General features: G+C 52.2%; 1 protein-coding gene and 1 long non-coding RNA gene across 3 annotated transcripts; one reads left to right on the forward strand and one right to left on the reverse strand.

The window, feature by feature from the left end:
- Positions 1 to 549: 549 nt before the first annotated feature.
- On the reverse strand, positions 550 to 3931 carry LOC102952209. Its single transcript, XR_006215408.1, has 2 exons — positions 3605 to 3931; positions 550 to 1437 (listed from the first exon to the last, which is right to left on the reverse strand). It is a non-coding gene; the product is annotated as an uncharacterized LOC102952209 (long non-coding RNA).
- On the forward strand, positions 2283 to 20778 carry TEX29 (testis expressed 29). Of its 2 annotated transcripts, none has more exons than XM_042980263.1 (6): positions 2283 to 2426; positions 4223 to 4315; positions 7891 to 8001; positions 19016 to 19085; positions 19772 to 19941; positions 20609 to 20778. In XM_042980263.1, exons 2-6 carry the CDS (start codon positions 4258 to 4260, stop codon positions 20647 to 20649), a joined length of 450 nt encoding a protein of 149 aa, XP_042836197.1. In that variant the 5' UTR covers positions 2283 to 2426; positions 4223 to 4257; the 3' UTR covers positions 20650 to 20778. The 2 variants fall into 2 exon arrangements, with proteins under 2 accessions (XP_042836197.1, XP_007075349.1); XM_007075287.3 differs by lacking the exon at positions 2283 to 2426 and adding an exon at positions 3958 to 4116.
- The last annotated feature ends 275 nt before the right edge of the window (positions 20779 to 21053 follow it).

Genomic DNA, 21053 nt, shown 5'->3' on the forward strand with positions numbered 1-21053 from the left:
ACTGGACATGGGGTGTGAGGACTAGGTGAAGTAGCCACCGCCCAGGGGGGTCCGTGTGCCGGGCGAGGCACACGGCCACGGCCCCCTGGGGTGCCCGGCCACCAACGTGGTGTCCAGAGTTTGGAGGATTTCCAGTTTTTCAGGCTGAGATGGGACCTTGAGAAAGTCCCTTGTGTTGATTTGCATTGTAAATGAGCTGCGCTGGTATCTCTAATTCAAGTTTTTCTTCCCGGGGCACTTGTATATACTTGCTGGTCTTTATGAAGTCCCTGCGTGGGGAGAGACGCAGGGGGCACGAGGTAAGAAGTGCGCAGCCCCTCTCCCGATACTCTCACCTGCTTCCACGAAGGTAACCAGTGTGATGGGTTCTTTTGGGCAGAGGCAAACCTGTGGTGTTTGTGCGATTTTGTTCCCTGCAATGAGAGCACGTTGTGTTCTCTAACTGGCCTTTTTCTTAAATCCATGTGGGAAAATAGTGGCTTCTGGTACCACATCATAAAAACTTGCAGGTGTAGTAAAGACCTAGGTAGGAAAAAGAAAACTCGAAACTTTCAGAGTACAGAACTTTTATGCCTTTTGCTGGGACTGCCTTTTGTGGGTAACGAATCCCCAGTATCTGTCCATTTTGGGGAGTACGGGCAGCCGCATAATATCCCACTGGTGGAAAGCATCAGGTTATTTCAGTGCTAGGGGGGCGGGGGGGGGGCAGTTGGTATTGCAGAGGCTCCGGCGAGTATCCTGTATGCAACCAGGTAGGTATTGCTGTACGATTTATTTCTAGAAATGTGTGTTTTAATTTTGATGGAATTTGCCAGAGTCCCAGAAAACATTTTAGAAGTAACGTTCTTAACGATACTGCACTTCTAGTTTTTCGAAAAAAGGAGTCTCGGTCTGAATGCTGCCTGCAGCCTTTCCCTCGGTACTGGTGTGCACACACCCATGCCGTGGACTCCCCATGGACTCCTCAGAAAGGCAGTTGTGGCAGTGCACACCCGCTGGCCACTGGCTCATAAAGCAAGTGGAGCTGGCCTCAGTGTCCCCCCAGGACCTCCTCTCTGGCTCTGCTTTTCCCCCTGCAATTCCGCAAAGCAAAGGTGCCTGGCCCCGACTGGGTCGGGCAGGCTGCCTGTCTCTCTAGCTCCTGGGTGCTGGTGCGAGGCGTCCAGCCCGGCTCCGGGCAGAGGGGACAATTGCTGAGGCAGTGCTCCGGGCACTGGTTGGTGCTCTGAGGGCCCCAAGTCTTGGAGTGCAGTGCCTGGGGTGGGGGTGGGGGTGCAGGTAGCCAGCAGGCTGGTGGCCTCGTGCGTGGTTCTGTGGGTGTCTGGCATCTGCTTCATGTCCAGTAGCAGGGGAGAACTGGTCTCAGCTCGGTGCTGTCAGTCACGAGACACACATTGATTGCTGTGCCTGAGGCTTTCTCGTATGGAGCCAGTCAAGCTTACAGAAGAGGAGAGTCAACAGTCAGGGCCCCCTGAGACTACTTGCCATTCCCTGTACCGTGGTCCCCTGGCCTTGCCGTCATCGTGTCTGGAGAGCAGTTGGGAGGAGAGGCCAGGGGACCCTCCCTTCTGGCCCTTCAGTCCCCAGGGAAGCCCTGCTTCCTTCGTAAACACAGCCAATTGCATCGTTTGTGTTTTACACATGCTTTTACAGAGCTGCTTTAGTTGTGCAGTTTCCTTTTTGGCCACCAGCCTGTTTCTCTTTCCCCTGGGCGGATAGACCTCTCAGGAGATCCTGTTGGGCTCTGTCCCCACTCCCTGTCCTTGCCCACAAGTGATGCACAGTGTGGCAGGGCTGCTGCTCCCTCAGTGGTCCTGGCTCCCCCTGCCCTCGAGGAGGATTCCCAGAGTGCCCGTGCCCACCCAGCTGAGCTGACTTGGATCCTGTCCTAACCACCCCCCCCCCGCCCCATTCCCACAGTGCTACACACCTCCCCTGCCCAGTCTTTACGCCCCCCCAGGTTGGTGGCATCTGTCTGAGGCACTGGCCTCTTCAGAGGTGGGGCTGGAGTGATGCTGCTGTCGTAGGTTAACCAAATCCCATTAGAGCGTTTGTAAAAGGCTAGTAGTTGAAGTTCTTGTGGAAGTCATAATGGGCCCCCACAGTACTTTTCCTATGTCAGAAAACCCAGGACAACACCCACATTGTCCCACGGGAAGACCTCACAGTTGACAACAGCAAGTGTCTTTCTCTTAACTAGAATAAAATCTGTTAAGGGCGGTCACTACTTATCCCGGGGAAACAGGACTCGGGGTAACGGGCAACGCAGGCCATGCTGGCTGCTCCCTTTGCCCAGCCTGTGCCCTCCACGGCTGCACATGTCGTAGCCGATACTCGGCTAAGCAAATGAGCTCCATCCACACTGTTCAGCCGCCAGAGGACCAAGTGCTGAGGCACACCGTTCCCTGGATGAAGCTTGAAACCCTGTGAGTGAAAGACACACACCCACAACCATGTGCTCTGTGCTTCTGTCGGTAGGAAACCTGCAGAGGCAGACCTTGCAGACAGGAGGTGGAGCCTGGGGGGAGAGGGAGCCTTCCTGAGCTGATGGAACCATTCTCACGTGGGTGGTGATGGTTGCAAACTGTGAATACGCCCACTGCAAGTGGGTGAAGCGTGCGGTACGTGAATTACACGTGGGGGGTGATGGGCTAGCGTGTGGGCTGCCAGAAGCCCTGCCTGACCCTCAGGACCCCAGATGTGGGCACTACTGTTCACTGGGCATCAGCTACGCATCGGTCACTGGGTCCTGACCCTCGTGTTACAGATGAGAAAACTTACAAGGAGGGGGACCAAAGCCTGCACCCGCCTGGTGTAACCCCACGGGCTCACCACAGACCCCCTGCTCTCCAGGCTGCTCTCGCTGGGGGGCTGGTCTCCTTGCTGAGGCCTTCTCCCTGCCGCCCTCGTGCTCCTAGGTCCATCCCATGCTCTGTGGCGGCCTGGTGGTCATGGTTTGCCCTCTCCCAGGTCTCCCTCCGGCTGGGGCCTTGACACTCCCTAGCCACTGCTCTTGGGGTCACAATGGGACAGGTCCCAGCACGATGCTTCCCTGACCCCCTCCCTTCTGGTTCACTGCCCCGGGCTCAGCCAGCACGGCTCCCTAACCTCACAGGGCTGGCTGTTTGTGGCCTCCATGACCCTCCTGCCATGTCCTAGGGCTTCCTTCCCACCTGCCATCTGCTAGCACCCAGCCCTCCCCAGTGGGTCCCTGCTCCTCACTCCAGGTGTGGGACAGGGACAGGACGGTCACCTGGGCCTCATCGCTGGTCTCACTTCTCTGGGCTGGGCACAGGCCTCCCCTTCTCTCCCACTCTTCCCGAACTCCCACCTCCCGGGCCTCATGGAGGTCCTGTGGCCCCAGCAGGTTCCTTCTCCAAGGCACTCAGATGGCTTTCCACCCCACCATGGGACCTCAGCCCCAGCTAGATTTGTCCATTTGGGTCTTTAGGTCCCTAAGTGCACAGCCTCCTGGTTTCTCAGATTGGCCAGGGGTGCCTCACCCCGTGGACTTCACTTGCTGCTTCTTCAAGCTTTTGCACACTCTCCCTCACTTCTCCCAAAACTCTTCAGACACCACATAAGCCCGAGGCCACCCGCTTACCCTGTGTAAGCAGAAAATCAGTCCTGACTGCGCTCTGCTGTCTTTTTCTCTGTAACACGTCTGATCTGACGTGGTCTGTCTCCTTCCATGGGCTACACATCCCAGAGGTGGGGGGTTTATCTCAGCAAATGTGGACACCCCAAGAAGGAGGATCCAGGAGTGCCGGCAGGATGCAAACCTGTGGTTCAGAAGCCAGGCCTGGGTGTCACGCAGAAGGGGGTCTTGGTGGTGTTCAAAGCCCCACCCCTTGCACTTGGGGTCCTTGCACTCCTCGACCATGTGAGAGTCCCTCCACCTTACAGCTGCCAACATCACCACCGTGCTCCCTCTGTGATGTCATGGGTCTGTGTGACATCACAGCGGGCAGGGCGGGCCCACCAGTGGAGCTAGGTCCCACTGGTGGGAGCGGTGGAGGGAGGAGGTGCAAGTTTGTTGGATCCAAAGTTGTCCACTTGAAGTGGAACTGTGGGACCGTGTGGCTGAGCGGGCTCAGCGGGGGACGTGGTTGCCAGGTGAGACCGGGGTCCGCTCTGCCCAGCCCCACCCCTGTCACTAGACTGACCACGGCCGCCAGCCCCCGGCGAGGTCCCACCTGGGCTGACCTGTTGTCTCCCCCAGGTTCCCTCGACCCCGCGTCTCCGTCAGCTGCTACGATGAGATATGCACCAGAATTAAAGAAATCCCCTTCTCACCTCCTGAAGAAATTTGCAGGTAACAGGGCAAGACCGCCGTGGGGGCTGGTCCACCCCAAGGTGATGGCGGTTAGTCACCGGCTTGAGCCAGGGAAGGGGGCAAAGGAACGTGTGCTTTCAAAAATAACGCAGGAAAAGGCTGTGCAGCCTCCTCTCTCAAAATTCTCCGTGCAGAAGGAAGCTCCTGGACCTGAGGCATTCACAAGAAACGCATTTAACTCCCGGGGCTCTAGGGTCAAACCCGGTTCACTGTGAGGTGTCAGACTTACCTTCTGTCTCAAAGTGGTTATGGCGAGAGTGACTTTTTCGTGAGGGGAACACGTTTCTCCGCGGTAAAGCCCTCCTCCCCCTTCCCTGGTGCCTGGGGTCTGCATTCGGACCCCTGGTACTGGGTGCTGAAGGAGTCTGCTAAAATGTGGCTTTCTGCAAGGCTTGCGGTCAGTGGGAGCCCCAAGGTAGGTGTCCTGGAAGCCTGAGACCCTGGGGGACCACGTGAGGAGAGGGAACGGCCGTTCCTGCTGTGCACGCTCGTGCTGACTTCTCAGGTATCCCTTCTCCGTGCATTGCTTTAGTGACAAACAGAAGATAGGAAAGTGGAAGGAAAAGAAATTTGGTTTTCTTCTTCTTTTTTTTTAATTTGGCTTGGAGTCAGGCCTGACGAGGGAGGGTCCCAGGCCGGCCAAGCTTCCGTGAGACACATTTCTCCCGTCATCTGAAAGGAATCCACTGAGGACCAAGCCCTCAGGATGCCCTTGGGGGCCGGTCTCGGGGGGGCTGCATCACACAGGGCAGCTGGGAGACAAAGGTCAGTGGGTCTCACTCAAGGCCCCAGGGTCCAGGCCCAGGCTCCAAACCAGGCCAAGGGGGCTCACGGGAGGGGCTGTGGTTTCTGATCAACATGGCTCCGTGCAGAGGAGGCAGGTGGCCTGCACCTGGGGCACCGAGTGGGTGGCAGAGATGGCTGGCCTGGAGTGCCCCCCGAGTCTCCTGGTGGAAGCGCCTGTGTGGAGGACAGTCCGCTCTCAGGGCCTGGGGCATGGGTGGCCCATCTCGCCTCTATTCAGGGCGGTGAGACCGGGGGCCCTGGTGCCCACCCCGTTCTGAGGCTGGCCAGGTGCCCCTTCTCTAGGCGTGGCTGGAGCGGCTTGGCCATTCGGGGGCGGGAGGTCATTGTCCCTGTCCTCACTAGTCTGAAAGAGGGGCCTGCTCTCCTGGGTCACAGTGATCCACCTGCGTTTTGACCATAAACTGCCCTTCCACCAGTTTTGGGGGTGAATGCAAGTGTCTCTGTCGTCCTCTGTGGACATTGACGTGGCTGTTAAGTGTTACTCTGAGGTGTGGGAGGTGAACAGGTAGAGGGAGTGGGCAGGTAGGAGATGGGCCGGTGGGGTGGGCAGGCATGGGGGCTGGGCTGGTGGAGAGGGAAGGCAGGTGGGCAGGTGGCACCTTGCGTTACCACGGGCAAGGACGCGTCTGCACGAGGGCGTGTGTGAGAGGACACGTAAGCATGGCAGAGGAAAGACCCGTGAGGACGCTTGGAGAACCAAGCCAGACCCGCCTCCCTGGCTGTGACCCAAGGCACCTGGTCCTCATGAGGCACAGGGCACTTCCCCCAGGGATGTTGGGCCCCCTTCCCTTGTGTTTTATTTTGCCCCAGTCTCTGTTTCTCCAAAACTGGAGGTGCCCAGTGGCCTGGCCGTCACAAGGGCTGCCGTCTCCCTCTTCCTCGTTGCCTTTCTCACCTGGGCCCTGGCGTTCCCTGGATGTCATGGGCAGCACGGGGTGCAGCCCTAGCATCCAGGCCCTGCCTAAGGAGATGCCAACCATCTGGCTTCCGCCCCATCCCTAGGTCAGGTGTCAGGTACCATTCCCAGCGAGCAGCGTGTGGTAGGGCAGCTGAAGGCACCGCTTCTGGTGCCCAATGGTCACATGACTGTGGGTTGTCCTTTGATGCTTTTAGCTGGCCAGTCCGGGGCTACAGGATGTCTTCAGTAAAGCCTCACTAACCCGCCCCCTGCCCTGTCTCTTGGGGGTTGTGGGCTGGGCGGAGGGGTCACGCCAGGGATGGAGATGTGGATGAGCTCTTTGTGTTGGGCACCTTTGCAGAAACACATCAGGACCTTGTGGGAGGTGCAGGCAGAGAAAACAGTCCTGGGGAGGAGGGGGTGGGCACAGAGGTCTCAGGCGTAATGGGGCACTGAGCTTCCGCGCGGGTGCGCTCGGGGGCCAGCTGCTGTGGCAAACGATCCCATTCGAGTGGTCAGCATGGGAACTCACATACCTGTGTTTTCTCACCTGGGGAGTAACATTGAAGAGACAGTCATGAACAAAGTTACGCCTGAACGGATTGTTTCCCCTCCCCGTGCTTTTTACCAAGATAAACTTCCACTGTCATGGAGCTATGTGGAGAATGTCCCCTAGGCTCCGTGAAGGGCACCCGCCGAATGGGTCCTATGGAGACAGTGGGAAAGGGGAGATCTGGGCTCTGCCTTGCAGCTGTGCGGTCTTGGGTCTCCTGGAACTCTCTGGAGCCGGTGTTTGCTGCCACCCTGACTATTCTGTGGGAGCCACCAGCGGGCACCGTGTGGCCAGCCTGAGCGCCTGGCAGGCCCTCTGCAGCCCAGGCCCCATCTGAGGTGGACCTGGGCAGGTGACTGAGGGCTGGGTGACCGCAGGCGGCGGGGGAGGCCGGCCCCACCCGCCCAGCAAGCCTGGCTGTAGTGGGGGGCAGTGGGGCAGGAGGGTGACAGCCAGACTTCCTCATCTCCGACCCTGCCTGGCCTCGTGTTGCCGGTCCTGCCACAAGTCTGGGCTGTGCTGCTGTGTCCACAGTGACATTCCAAACGCACGTCTCAGAAAAGAGCAGGAGGGACGGTGGGTTTCCCTGGAGCCCCTGCACCTGAAAGGCTTACCAGCCCCAAGGGAGCAGCCGGAGACCCTTCCTCCCTTTCCCTCGGGACTGGAAGCCCCAGCAGGGTCTGGGGCAGATGTTGCTGACTGCCGGTTAGGGGACTCACTCGTCCTCCTAGCTGGACACGCGTTAGCCATTGGTGCCAGAGCTGTGCTGAGCACTGTCCCCACCATCTGCTCATGCACGTTCAGTGTGTTCACTTCTGAGTTTTTTCTTTTTTTTTTGGTCAAAACTGTCATTTCACTTGGTTCTTTTGATTCAACTTTAAAATGCCGAACCACCCCTTAGCCTGTGTTGATAATTTTAACTCACATGTGCTTAAATGTGCATTAATTACGCATTATAACCTGAACCCCCCACATCCGTTGGCTGTATCAGATCTTTGTTTTCTGTTTGCTTTGCAGAGTGCCGATGTGTGCAAGCACTCTGCTGAGATGCTCTGTCTCCTTAATCAGCAGGGGACTCTGCATTATTCTGTGCAGTTAGCTTGACATTGTTTTGTTCAGAAATCTAACTCATTCTAGATCCTTGCGTAAAAGTGAGATTCGTCGGATGCATAATTAAAAGCATAACAAAACCCCACAGTGCAAGCCCACGGGTGCCCCCTCCCAGGCACGAGTATTTAGAACTCCGCTGCGGCTGTGTTCTTGGTGCTAACGGCTGTGTGCGTCTGTGCTTTGCAGTGTGTGACATTCCTCTCTACAACATATGTGACTACAACATCACCAGAGACCGGTGCAAGGAACTCGGGTGCTGCTTCTACAAAGGCGTGTGCTATGAAAAAGCGGTTCCCAGTAAGTACCCAGGAAGCCCGCCTCCCTCCCGGGCGCCTCCTGCTGGATGGGCCTCTGTTGTTCCCTGGTCCCATCACTCTGCTTGGCACCTTGGTGGGAAGAGCAGTTTTAGGGTCTGTGAATGAGGGAAAAGCCACCAGAGGAAATTCACTCCCGGATGGAATCCACCTGATACTAGGGAGGGTACTTCTGGGACCCTGGGCACGCTGGGCGTGCAGAAGCAGCTGGTTCCGGGCGTGCTGGTCACCAGCTGTGCACAAGATCAGACCCGCTGAGCGTGGGCGCTGGAGCCCTGCAGCCGGGGCACGAGGGCCAAGGACGAGCCCCGATGGGGCTTCTCCTCAGGCTTGTCACCGTCAGAACAAAACCAGACTCCCACTGAGGTGTGTATCCTGACCCCTGGGGCCTGGGATGTGTCTGGGGAGACCAGGCCGGCAGGGGTTCCAGGGATGAGGGGGCAGGGAGAGGCCGCCACCCTCGGTAGGGCCCGCTTCCCGGAGGTGGTGAGGGAGGCACACGGTGGAAGGAAACGGGGGAGTCACAGTTGGGTGGGAGAGGCAGGTGTGGAGGGGGTGATAGCAGGGCCCCTGTGGGAAGGGCTCTCTAGTGGTGCAGTGTGGGTGTTTACTCACACCTCACAGCTTTGGTCTTCTGTGCCTCAAGAATTTTCTTCTTTGTTTCTACTATTTGTTTTGAGAGAGTGCGAGAACAAGCACAAGCGGGGGAGGGACAGAGAGAGAGGGAGAGAGAAAGGATCCCAAGCAGGCTCCGTGCTGTCAGTGCAGGGCCCGGCATGGGCCTCAAACTCGAGAGCCGTGAGATCATGACCTGAGCTGAAATCAGGACTTGGACACTCAACCGACTGAGCCACCCAGGCACCCCCGCCCCTAGAATTTTCTAAATAGTTGCAAACCCATCAAGAAATTCCACTTGACGACTGATGTGTCTTCTTGCCCTGTTTGTGGCCCTTTCAGCAATGAGGATGGTTGCCTCTAGGAGTGTCTGGGAATGGACAAGCAAGTCTCTGCAATGAGGCAGCCTGCTCAGGGCCCTGTCGGAGAGGGGGAGGGGCCGGCAGGCAGGAGGAGCTGGCAGCCGGCCGTGGTCGCCCAGCAGCTCCGGTGCTGTGGGACAGCGTGTCCCAGGCCACTCTGCTCTGTCCCCCGTCCCCAGTGGATAAAGGCACACTCGTGCCACACAACTGGGAAGGTTTCTTCTTGTTTCCTCCTCTGAGCCCCAGGTAGGCTGAGCCCTTGGAGACAGACATGGGGACTTTCCTCTCATTCCCGGACACGGGAAGGCCTAGCAAGTCAGGAACAATTGTGACTGGTAACTGTTACCAAAGAGTGACCCACTGGGGCCACCTGGATCCTGCCTAGCCAGCGCCTTCAAAAAGAAAGTGACCTTTTGGACAAAAGGACTCAAGAACAAAAGCCATTGGGGGATCCTGGCTTGCCAAGGGGAAGCCTGTGTCTTGCTTTATGGTGAAGATTTGGCACTTGGGGCAAAAGAAGAGGAAGTTTGGCTTCTCAGAAAGAGGCGCAGTCAGAGGCCATGAGAAACACCATCAGTAGCTGGGAAGATTTTCTGATGACAATGTATCTTCCAGATCTTGACTTGGGAAGACTTGGGTCCAGACCCTCACTACTGATCTCTGCCTCTGGGAGACCCAGGCATCTCTAGGATCCCACACCTTCCCCTGAACCTGTAGATAGAAACAACTGGAATTATCTCTTTTTTGGTTGTTATCTTTGCTGAGACCAAATTCCTATAAAATTTACCCTTTTAAAGTACACAGTTCGTTGGCTTTTGGTATATTCACAGAGTTGAATCCCCACTATCCCGTCCAGAACATTTTTATTATCCCCAGAAGAAACCCTGTACTCATCAGTTGGACAATCCCCATTCCCCGTTCCCCACCCCACCTCCAACCCCCAGCAACCACCGATTGGCCTCTATGGGTTTTCCTCTTCTAGACATTTCCTATTAATGGAATCCTACAGTGTGTGCCTTGTGTATCTGGCTTCTTTCACACAATGTTTTCGAAACACATCCGTGTTGTAGCACATGTCAGCATTTTATGCTTTTGTATGGTTGAATAACATTCCGGTATATGGACATGTCACATTTCGTTTACCCCTGTATCACTTAATGGACATTTGGGTGACTTACACTTTTTAGCTATTACGAATAATGCCACTATGAACATTTGTGTGTAGGTTTTTGCATGAACCTGTTTCCACTTCCCTTGTGTGTTTACCTAGAACCAGAATTGCTGGATCCTATGTTAACTATATTTAAAACATTTGTTAAGGAACTGCCAAACTACTTTCCCAAGTGCTGCACTGTTTGATAGTCTCAAGAGCAGTACGCGAGGATTCCGGTTTCTCCCCATCCTCGCCGGCACTAGTTGTCTGTCTTTTTGATTATAGCCATCATGGTAGATGTGGAGTTGTAGGTCACTGGGGTTTTCATTGGTGTTTCCCTGATGAGTACCATGGTGAGTGTGTTTGCGTATGCATTATTATGGCCATTTGTATATCTTCTCTGAAGAAAAGTCCATTCAGACTCCTTGCCCGATTTTTAACTGGGTTGATTGTCTGTTTATTGTGGGGTTGTAAGAGCTCTTTGTATATTCTGGATAGTAGACCCTTAACAGATACGTGATTTGCACCTACTTCCTCCCAATCTGTTTGGTCTTTTTACCTTCTTGATAGTGCCTCTTTGAAGCACAAACTTTCTTAGTTTTGACGATGCCTAGTTTGTTTGTTTGTTCTTTGGCTGTTTGTGCTTTTGGTGTCCTAGCTAAGAAATTAGTGTCTAATCCAAGGTCACAAAGATTTACATCTCTGGTATTTTCTAAGAAGTTTATAGTTTTAGCTTATGCATCCATGTTTCTGGTCCATTTTGAGTTTTAATTTTTTTTACGTGTTGTGAGGCAGGGATCCAACTTCATTCTTTTGCATATAGATATCCAGGTGTCCCAGCATCATTTGTTGAAAAGACCATTCTTTCCCCCGTTGAATTGCTTGGCATCCTTGTTGAAAATCAATTGCCCGTAAATGTGAGGGTTTTATTTCTGGACTATTGTTTTATTCCACTAAGCTGGTATCATACCATTTTGATTAATGTAGCTTTATAATAAATGTTGAAATTGAAAAGCATGAGTCTTCCAACTTTGTTCTTTTTAAAGGTTGTTTTGGTTACTGTGGATTCTTTGTATTTCCATATTAATTTAGGATCAGCTTGTCAATTTCTGAAAAAAATGCCATCTGACATTTTGATAGGGATATTTGTGTTGAATCTATAGATAACTTGGGGGTGGGTATTACCATTTTAATAATGTTAATTTTGATCCATGAACAAGGATGTCTTTCCACTTATTTAGATCTTTTCTTTCAACAGTATTTTATAGTTTCTAGTTGTGTTTCTTTTGTTAAATTTATTCCTAAGCATCTTATTCTCTCTGATGTTGTTGTAAATGGATGTATCTCCTTAGTTTGGTTTTCAGATTGTATATAGAACCCTAGGAATATACACAGGAAAATCGAAAGCTTGCTAGAATACAGAAATATAATTGACTTTTGTATATTGATCTTGTATCCTGCAACATTTTGGGTTCATTTATGACTTCCCATTTTTAGTTGATTACTTAGGATCTTCTAGATATAAGAGTATATCATCTGCAAATAGAGATCATTTCACTTCTTTCTTTCAATACAGTTGGTTTCATTTCACTTTCTTGCTTAATTGCCCTGGCTAGAAACTCACTGATTCCATTCATCAGTGAGAATGGACATCCTTCTCTGGTTCCTGATCTTGAAAGAGTTTTCAGCATCTCATCATTACATGTGCTGGTAGCCGTGGGTTTTACTAGAGGCCATTTATCAGGTCAAGTAAGTTCCCTTCTCTTCCTACTCTCTGGAGGGTTTTTATTACGAAAGGTGGTGGATTTTATAAAATTCTTTTTCTGCATCTAGTGGTGCTCTTGATGACAACTGTGGATTTGAGTTACTGTCTAGTAGCCTATCCTTTCATCTGGAAGGACTCCCTTTAGCATTTTTTGTAAGACAGGTCTGCTAGTGATGAAATCTCTGTTTTTGTGTATCTGGGGATGTATTAATCTGTCCTTCATTTTTGAAGGATAGAGTTGCAGTGTATAAAATTCCTAACTGGCAGTCCTTCTGTGTCAACACTTAGAGTATTTCATCTTTTAGCCTTCTGACCTCCATGGTTTCTGACAAGGAATCTGCTTTTAGTCTTGAGGCTTCTTTATATAAAGCACGTTTCTTCTGCTGTTTCCAAGATTCTCTTTTGACTGTTTGCCATGTGTCTTTGAATTTATCCTCATCATTAAATGTGGGAAACTTTGCCATTTCTTCAGACATTCTCCTGTCTGTCCACTCCCTCTGGGCCTCTCATTGTGCATATTTGGTCCACCCCACAGGTCTCTGAGGCTCTGTGAGCTTTTCTTGATCCTATTTTCTGTTACTCGGACTGGATAATCTCAACTCATTTATCTTCAAGTCTGCAGATTCTTTCTTTAGCCCACCCCAATCTGTTGAGCTCCTCTAGTGATGTTTTCATTTCTGGTATCATATTCTCAATTCCAGAATTTCTATTTTGTTCTTTTCTAAAAAAATAATTTCTGTGTCTGTATTGGTACTTTCTACTTGGTGAGATACCGTTCTCATACTTTAGCTCTTCAGATATGGTTTCCTTCAGTCTTTTGACCATATTTAAATTTTTTTTATGTTTATTTATTTTTGAGAGAGAGACAGACAGACCATGAGTGGGGTAGGGCAGAGAGAGAGGGAGACACAGAATCTGAAGCAGGCTCCAGGCTCCGAGCTGTCAGCACAGACAGCGGGGCTCAAACTCACGAACTGTGAGATCATGACCTGAGCTGAAGTCAGACCCTCAACCAACTGAGCCACCCAGGCGCCCCTCTTTTGACCATATTTAAAGGGGCTAATTTAAAGTCTTTGTTTGGTGATTCCAACATCTGGTCTTCCTCAAGGACAGTTTCTACTGATGGTGTGTGTGTGTGGCCATACTTGTTTCTTTGCATATCTAATGTTTTTTGTTGAAAACTAGACATTTAGAAATATGTGGCACCTCTGAAAACTGTGTTCTCCTACCTCCCCAAAGTTGTTGGCGTTGTTTAATGACTTTTCTGAATGAATTCAGTAAAGTCTGTATTCTTTGTGGTCTGCAGCCATTGAAGACTCTGCTTGTTAGTCTGCTGGTCAGCTAATGACAGAAATCTGCTGAGATGCTTGGAAACAATGTCTCACAGTCTTCGCTTAGGGGCTCTATGTGTGTGTTGGGGACATACCTTCAGCCGTCAGCCAATTTTCAACTGTGCCTTAATCTTTACTCCATGCTTACACAGAGCCTTGAGTTCAGCCAGAAGTGAGAGCCTAGGACCTTCTCTGGCATTTCCTCCATACGTACACAGCCTTGAGTATGCCCATTGCCTTCTAGATTCCAGGGAATATGTCGCAGCTTTTCAAATCCCCTTCAGACAGATAATTCCCCCGGTTTTCCTTTTAAGCTTTCTGGTCCACCTGTTGTCTACCCCCAAGTGCTTTCGGCCACTTTAGCTGCCATGATTTTCCACAGTTGCCTCTGTTTTCAACAAATGCCTGAGAGAAAGCTGTTCACACTAAATTAGCTCCAAGTCAGGTCAAACAGAGACAACCTTGCAATTGGGATCTTCTAGTGAAGTGGCAGGTGGACAAAGTAATGACGGTGCTCTGGGCCTGGGACTTTGAAGGATCTTCAGCCCTGCTCTGCTCCCTCCAGGGATGCCAGGCTGCTAGTGGTCGCCATGACTGTGGTCATGTGGTCAAGACTTGCATGGAATTAGAGGTGAGCAGGAGTGGGAATAGGGCAAGTTAAAATGTCCACAGGTCACTGTTCTTAGTGACCGTCATCTGTTCATCTGCAAGCTTTTGATTGGTTAAGTTTCCGAGTTCCGAAAAAGTAGATTCTGACAAATGGTGCCAATGTTCTCACTGGTTTTTATGGAGGAAGGATCTGGTGGGGGAGGGGGGTTCTTTTCTGCCATGTTTTTTTTTTTTTTTTTAATTCCTGAGGTCACACTGGAAATTCTGGACTTCAGTGAACCTCCGGTCCAGTCATACACAAGCAGGTGGTGAGAGCTGCAGGGAGTCACGGCACTTTGTCTCTAAAGGGGTTTGCCCTCCGCCTTTTCATCATAAACCCACAACCTTTGGGCAGAACCCTGCCTGGGCCCCAGTCTTCCAGCGTAGGATGGCCTGCCGTCTGGCGGCTTGCTCTGAGCAGAGTCCACGGCCCTGGTGGCAGTCTGGCTGTCATCTGCTGCTGTTTGCATTTGTTATCTTTTTGTCTTTCTGTGGCCTCAGTGGCCTGCTGCACACATCTCACTACTTGGGGGCCACAGACGAGTAGGGTCCGGCTCACTTCCATTTCCATCGTGGAGTTCTCTTTCCTGGAAGGCTCTGATGTCTTCCTGAGGTTTTTCAGAGATGTTTACCATTTGGGGCTTCTAAAAGCAGGAGACCTTCCCATCCAAAGGGCATTTGAAAGTGTTCTTTCAGTCTTCTATGTATGAAGGTGCAGAAGCTGTTTGGTTCCCTGATGAGGTCACGCACACGGTCATGGTCTTTGGTGGTCACCCTGGTTCACTCCTGCCCCAGGGAGACGGCCCCAACAGCAGAAGGTGGTGAAATGGATCCTTCAAGGGAGATTGCAGCTGGCAAGGGCACATAGATTCAAGCTGCTGCCGCTTCTGTTTCCATCTGTCCCTCCCCTGAGCATCTTGTCAGGAGCATTTTATGCAGGAGTTGGCCATTTTGTACTTGTTAGTATGCAATTGAGCCGTTGCTTATGTTAACATTATTACTTATGCCCATAACTCATATGAAGAATGAGCCTTATTCTTTTTTTTATTTCCCATTTTTTAAATTTTTGGGTTTTTTTTATATGAAATTTATTGTCAAATTGGTTTCCATACAACACGCAGTGCTCATCCCAACAGGTGCCCTCCTCAGTGCCCATCCCCCCCCGACCCCCATCAACCCTCAGTTTATTCTCAGTTTTTAAGAGTTTCTTATGGTTTGGTTCTCTCCCGCTCTAACTTTTTTTATACTTCATGGCAATGAGAAAGAATGAAATCTGGCCTTTTGTAGCAATGTGGATGGAACTGGAGAGCGTGATGCTAAGTGAAATAAGTCATACAGAGAAAGACAGATACCCCGTGTTTTCTCTCTTATGTGGATCCTGAGAAACTTAACAGAAGGCCACGGGAGAAGGGAAGGAAGAATGAGCCTTGTTCTTTTTTTTGTTTTGTTTTGTTTTTTCGTTTATTTATTTATTTTTGAGATAGAGACAGAGCATGAAAGGGGGAGAGTCAGAGAGAGGGAGACACAGAATCTGAAACAGGCTCCAGGCTCTGAGCTGTCAGCACAGAACCGGATGCAGGGCTTGAATTCACTGACTGCGAGATCATGACCTGAGCCGAAGTCGGCCGCTTAACCGACTGAGCCACCCAGGCGCCCCAGAATGAGCCTTGTTCTTGACAGCACCTGATTTACCAGTGTCTGTAAGGAACCCAGAAAAGAACACAAAGTCTCAAGAATTTTTTGTCCTGGAAGAGGCGTCACTGTTCTACAAGTGAGGATATTGTTTCTGCATGGAGGCAAGGGTTCATCCTCTCTCCATCCTTGCACTGTTCATACAGGAGTTGCGTGGGCGAGGCTTTTTCTTAACTTCTAACTTGTTTCAGGCTCGAGAGGCTGGGCCGTCTGTGGGAAGAGTCTGGGCAGTGAGCCCTGCATCTGGGTTCTCACTGAGCCCTCAAGATATTTTTCATTTCCTTGACATCTTTCTCATTCAAGACGGCAAGTGAGCCTTTGTGCTGCGTAAGTTGTAGTATTCGGTGACAGGGTATTGGGAGTTCTTTGTGCGCATAATTCTATGTTAGGAAAACCTTTCACCAGCTTCTTAAATTGGCTGGTTTGAAGTGCACATTGTGTTGTGGCATAATCTGTATTATTAAGAATATGAACTTGGGAAATTAGCATCAGATCTTTGAGAACAAATTGGGAATCCAGAGAGAAGGACTTATTGTCATTCTTTAGTCTTTAGGGCACGTTATTTAACACGTCACTTTTTTCCAAGTGTTTGACTTCTGTTTCTTCACGGGAGTCATGCAGATGATTTCAAAACTTTAAACTGCATCTGGGGGCGAACTTACCAAGAGATTTCTGAAAGAAAATTATACTTTCTTCAGTTGCTGCCATTTCTCTGTGACCAATCACAGTATCTTGTTTATGATACACCATACATATCGTTTATAACAGATTGTGTGCTGGCCAGCTCCTGTGCAGAGACAGTCACGGAGATGCAGTCTCTGCCTCCAGGAACTTGACGCCAAGGACCAAAAATACTTGCACCTGTAAAGATGCGGAAGCTATACTGAGACTTGAATACTCACACATGGTCCATGTGCGTGTGTCTCTTCAACGGCTTCACTCACATAAATTCTAAATTTACACCATGAAGTAAGGGATCCACTGAGGAGCATATATTCCCTGGAATTCAAGAATTTGAGGGCTCCTTTCTTGTCCCTTAAAAGGTCCTGGTTCGCTCGTTCACTTGGGTCCTTGCATTCAGTTCATTCCGCATCACTCAAAGTATACTTTCTCTGAGCCAAGCCCTTTGCCTACACGCTTGTGTTAGTTATTGTTGCAGAACAAATTGCTCAAAGTTTAGCTAAATAAGGTCACATTCATAGGTACCAGAGGTTTGGACCAACAGATCACTTGGGGGGTGGGGGGACACAATTCCTAAATTGTGTCTAAATGATCTAAAGTGACGGCTTAAAAGCTTAGTTGGATGGTGTGGGGCTTGGCCACTCATCCATCCGAGGGCCCGACCGGAACTGAAAGGTCTTCTCCAAAGTGGCTCCCTTTGCGGGCATGTGGTTCTGACGGTTAACAGGAACCCCTTTCCCATGCCATGAGGTCTGCTTCCCTGTCCTTATGACATGACTGTCTCTTTCCAGAGCGAGTGACCTGAGAAAGCTGGGTAGAAGCCACAGTGACACTCTGACCTAGCCTTAGAAGTTACACCCTGGTTCAGAGGTAATGCTATCTCTGCCCCATGGAGGTGTCTGTACTGACCTGCGTGTGAATAACAGGAGGCAAGCCCTCCCGCAGGCCATCTTAGAGGCTGGTTGTTCTAGCCCTGGGGATGGAGAGGTGAACTCAGGTGAACACATTGCCCTGGGAAAGGCATCCCTGAGAGAAGCCCCGGCTGATTAGAACAGAGCCTCCAACAAGCAGCTCGCCAGTTGGTTCAGTGCTGTGGTGTGCTGGTGACCACACAGGCCAGCCCCCCACCCCCTCCGTCCTCTTTCTGATGCACGCTTGACCACGGAGCACCCTTCCTATGCCTGACCATCCCCTACTGAGCTCATATCAATATCAGAAAATTAAGCATTTGGCTTCAGCCCCCTTCAGTTTTCTGACTTCAGCCCCCACGGAAAGGATCCCGGAGGTCCCGTCCGTTCTCAGAGATCCTCTGGCTCAGTCCAGAGAATATAATTCCCACTGGAGTCACCCTCCCACGCCTGGGAAGCAGCTTTCTCTGCAGATACTGCTTAACCTTCTGTCGTGGGTTGAACTGTGTTCCCCTAAGTGATCTGCCGAAGTTCAAACCTCTGGTACCTGTGAATGTGACCTTACATAGAAACAGGGTCTTTGCAGATGTGATCAGTGAAGATGAGGTCACGCTGGAGTAGAGGCCCTGATTCCAGTACGACTGGTGTCCTTCCAAGAGGAGCCTGAGTTAGACGCAGCGCACACAGGGGAGCACCACATGAAGACAGGGTCACGTGGGGAAGATGCCCCAAGATGACGAGGCAGAGAGCGGGGGACGCATCTACAAGGACAAGGACACCCGGGGGCGCCGGGCCCACCAGGAGATGGAAGAAGCAGGCAGGACCTCCCAGAGTCTTCGAGGGATACCTCCAGTTTGGATTTCCACTTCCATAACCCAGACACTGTACTTCGCTATTGCATTAAGCCACTGGTTAGTGGTGCTTTCTTCTAGCTGCCTCAGGACACGAAGGCTGCTCCCAAGGACACAGCGTCCAGCAGTATTCCTGCCAGTTAAGGATGGGTGAAAACGGTTTATGGGAGGAGGTAAGAGACTTGAAGCACATCTTGTCACTCAGGGTGGGGTTTGCAAGGAGGCTGGTCTCTGTCCCTTAAGAGTGAAAGTAGCGAGAGAAGCGGCAGTGGTGACAACGGTGTGTGTGCTACCTGCTGGCAGCTCAGCTCAGCTCTGCCCTCCAGTCCCCTGGACCCTTCCCTCTGCCTGTCGGAGACCGTGTTGGGTGGAGGGCTCCCGCCGGGGCATGCTTGTGGGCACCAGGGCTCCCGGATACAGTACCTCCCTCTGCCTGAGACCGCTCTATGGGACATGGAGACCCACAGGCCCATCCCAGCTGGGTGGGAGAGGGTCCTGTGGTGGAGGGTCCCCAAGGGAAGGCTGGGCCTCACCTGCGCCTGCTTCCACGGGGGTGAAAAGGGGCCCAGAGCTTTCCTGCGCTGGGGACCATGGCCACAGGGGCCGCCTGCCCCCTCCGAGAGTCACCTTGAGGCCTTGGCTCTTCCGGTGGACTCATCTAGGGAAGACATGGGCAGTGTGGGGACAGTGGAGCCCCTTGTTAGTACGGCAGCCTTGGGATAACTCGCCTGAAGATGGAGAAACAGGTTCCTGGGAGTTGGAGGAGGGAGGCCCAGATCATGGGCGGCAAAGGGGCTTTTCTGGAGGAGACCAGGGAGCTGCCCGCACCACTGTCTTATGGGCGGCCCTCAGCTGTCCTTTTCATGGCCCGCGTGGAGCCGGTGGCAGTGTCCTCAGGGAAGGATTGGAGGAGAGGAGAGGCCGCCTGGGCAGGGGCAGGGGTACTGCCCACCTCGGAGACAGGACTGACTTGTAACAAACTGTTTTCCAGTCTACGTGCAGGTGTTTTCTGCCTTGATCGTGATCATTGCTGGGGCCTTTGTCATCACTATCATTTACAGGTCAGTTGTCTCTCCCTGTCTGAACTCACCCGCAAAAGGTGCAGGATGCAGGGCGTTAGGGAGCAGGTGGGGGATCCTCTCAGAGCCTGAGCTCCTAACAGCAGCCCCCACCCCCGGCCCATGCCAACGTTTAAGGAGCACCCACACTGTCAGCCCCCTGCCGGCCCCCGTTTGCCCGTGAGAACCCTGTCCGGTGTCTGCTGTTACGGTGTAGATGAGAATCTGCCCTCTCCTTTTGGTGGGGAGGACACGAGGCCATGGCCACTGGCAGCTGCCCACAGGCAGGCCTGGATTCCTCACTGCCACTCGGGGCCAAGGTACCCCCACCGCAAGCCCCCTTGTGACGTGGAGAAAAGCCAGTGAGACTAGTCAAGTCACTTTGTCCCGCAGCAAGGAAAACCATTCCCCTCCTGTGGGAACTCCTCTGGTGCCCGGTGACATCCTGAGTGGTCTTTCTGCACAGTCATACTGCCCGGTCCCTGTTCTCACCCTCCGGAATCTGAATGCCACACACAATTGTGTGTTTGCAGCCTGTATAGGAAACTAACCTGGGAGCTATTAAGGCAAAGCGTGATCCTGAACCCTGAACCCTGTTTGAGGGGGACGTCCTGGTGGAGGACTGAGTGGCCCATTCAGTTTTCCATCTTTAATTTCCCTGATTGTAACAAAGAGTCTCTTCCCGTTAGAGTTGTTCAGGAGAGTAGGAGAGAAAAGGAAGTCCGCACGGAACTGCTTCCGTCACCCATGTCCAGCAATCAAGTGGAATTGACGCTCTCCGGCGAGCAGGTGGGGTCCAAGGCTGGGAGTGTGGAGCCGTTGAACAGGAGCAAGGACAGCAAGGAGGAGGAAGAGGATGGTGAGGTGGAGGGCTGTCCCCGCACAGGGTGCAACTGAGGGAGCTCGTCTGTGCCGGGCACGTCCTGGCGGTGGTGTGGGGACCCGGCCGCTACCGTGACGGCCTGATGGTCTGCTGCTGCTGGTCCCAGGGGGGTGTTCTGCAGGAAGCACAGGCATTGGTATATGTATTAAGTCTCTCCCGGGGCTCTGGCCATCGTTGCTTTTCACAGGTGAGCACCTGGCCGGGTTAGAGAAGGAAGCGTCCCAAATGGTCAGTTCTGCCTTAGGTGGCATCTGCAGGGACACGCCCTCTCTGGGTCTCTCCTTAACCCGTCAGTCATGGAGACTTGGTTTTACTGGAGCAGTTGGGAAGCAGAAGGGCAGGGAGAAGAGGTCTTCTGAAACATCTTTTAGGATCCAGATCCTTGCCCCTGACTGAGCCGTGTCTGAGCTGTGGTCTTTCCCGCAGGGCAGGGCGTCACCTTCTCAGGGCACTTTCTGCAGAGTGAAGCCACCAGAAGCCACGCTCTCCTTGGGTAACAGAGCAGGCAGCACAGACCCACTGACCAAACTGGCCTTTGAGTAAATCGTTGTTTACATGGCATATAATTGGCGTGTTCACAGACCTCATGACGTGGCTGAGCATTCCATTCAAAAGATCCACTCTTTCTTTATCTTAAATCCAGCAACACTGACAATAATGGAAGATGAAGAAACCGAGGACTGAGGTGCACGACGGAGGCAGAGTGAAGGTTGGCAGAAACACCCAAGTGAAATGGTCCAGCTGGCGAACCGCTGTGAAGTGTGTGATGGAAACAGCATCAATGATGAGACAATAAAGGTATTTTAAATGCTTCTTGTTCTGTGTCATTGTAGTCAGTGCTGTCATTCTACCTTCGGACAGAGACAACCTGGGAAGTGCGCAGACATTCGCTGGAAGCTTCCAGCACTCAGTGGTGCCGCTTGTTAGCGCTGCCGGAGTCCAGGCACCTCACAGCACCTCGCCGGGCAAGGCCACCGCGCCCTTTCTCAGAAGACAGGGTGGGCTTGTCGCTCCGACTCACGGGGCCTCAGGACCTGCCCAGGAGGGGGGTGGCACCCATTTCTGGGAGGCCCCGGGTGGTCTGCTAC

Source organism: Panthera tigris, chromosome A1 (genome assembly GCF_018350195.1).
Source record: "Panthera tigris isolate Pti1 chromosome A1, P.tigris_Pti1_mat1.1, whole genome shotgun sequence".
Classification (NCBI taxonomy): domain Eukaryota; kingdom Metazoa; phylum Chordata; class Mammalia; order Carnivora; family Felidae; genus Panthera; species Panthera tigris.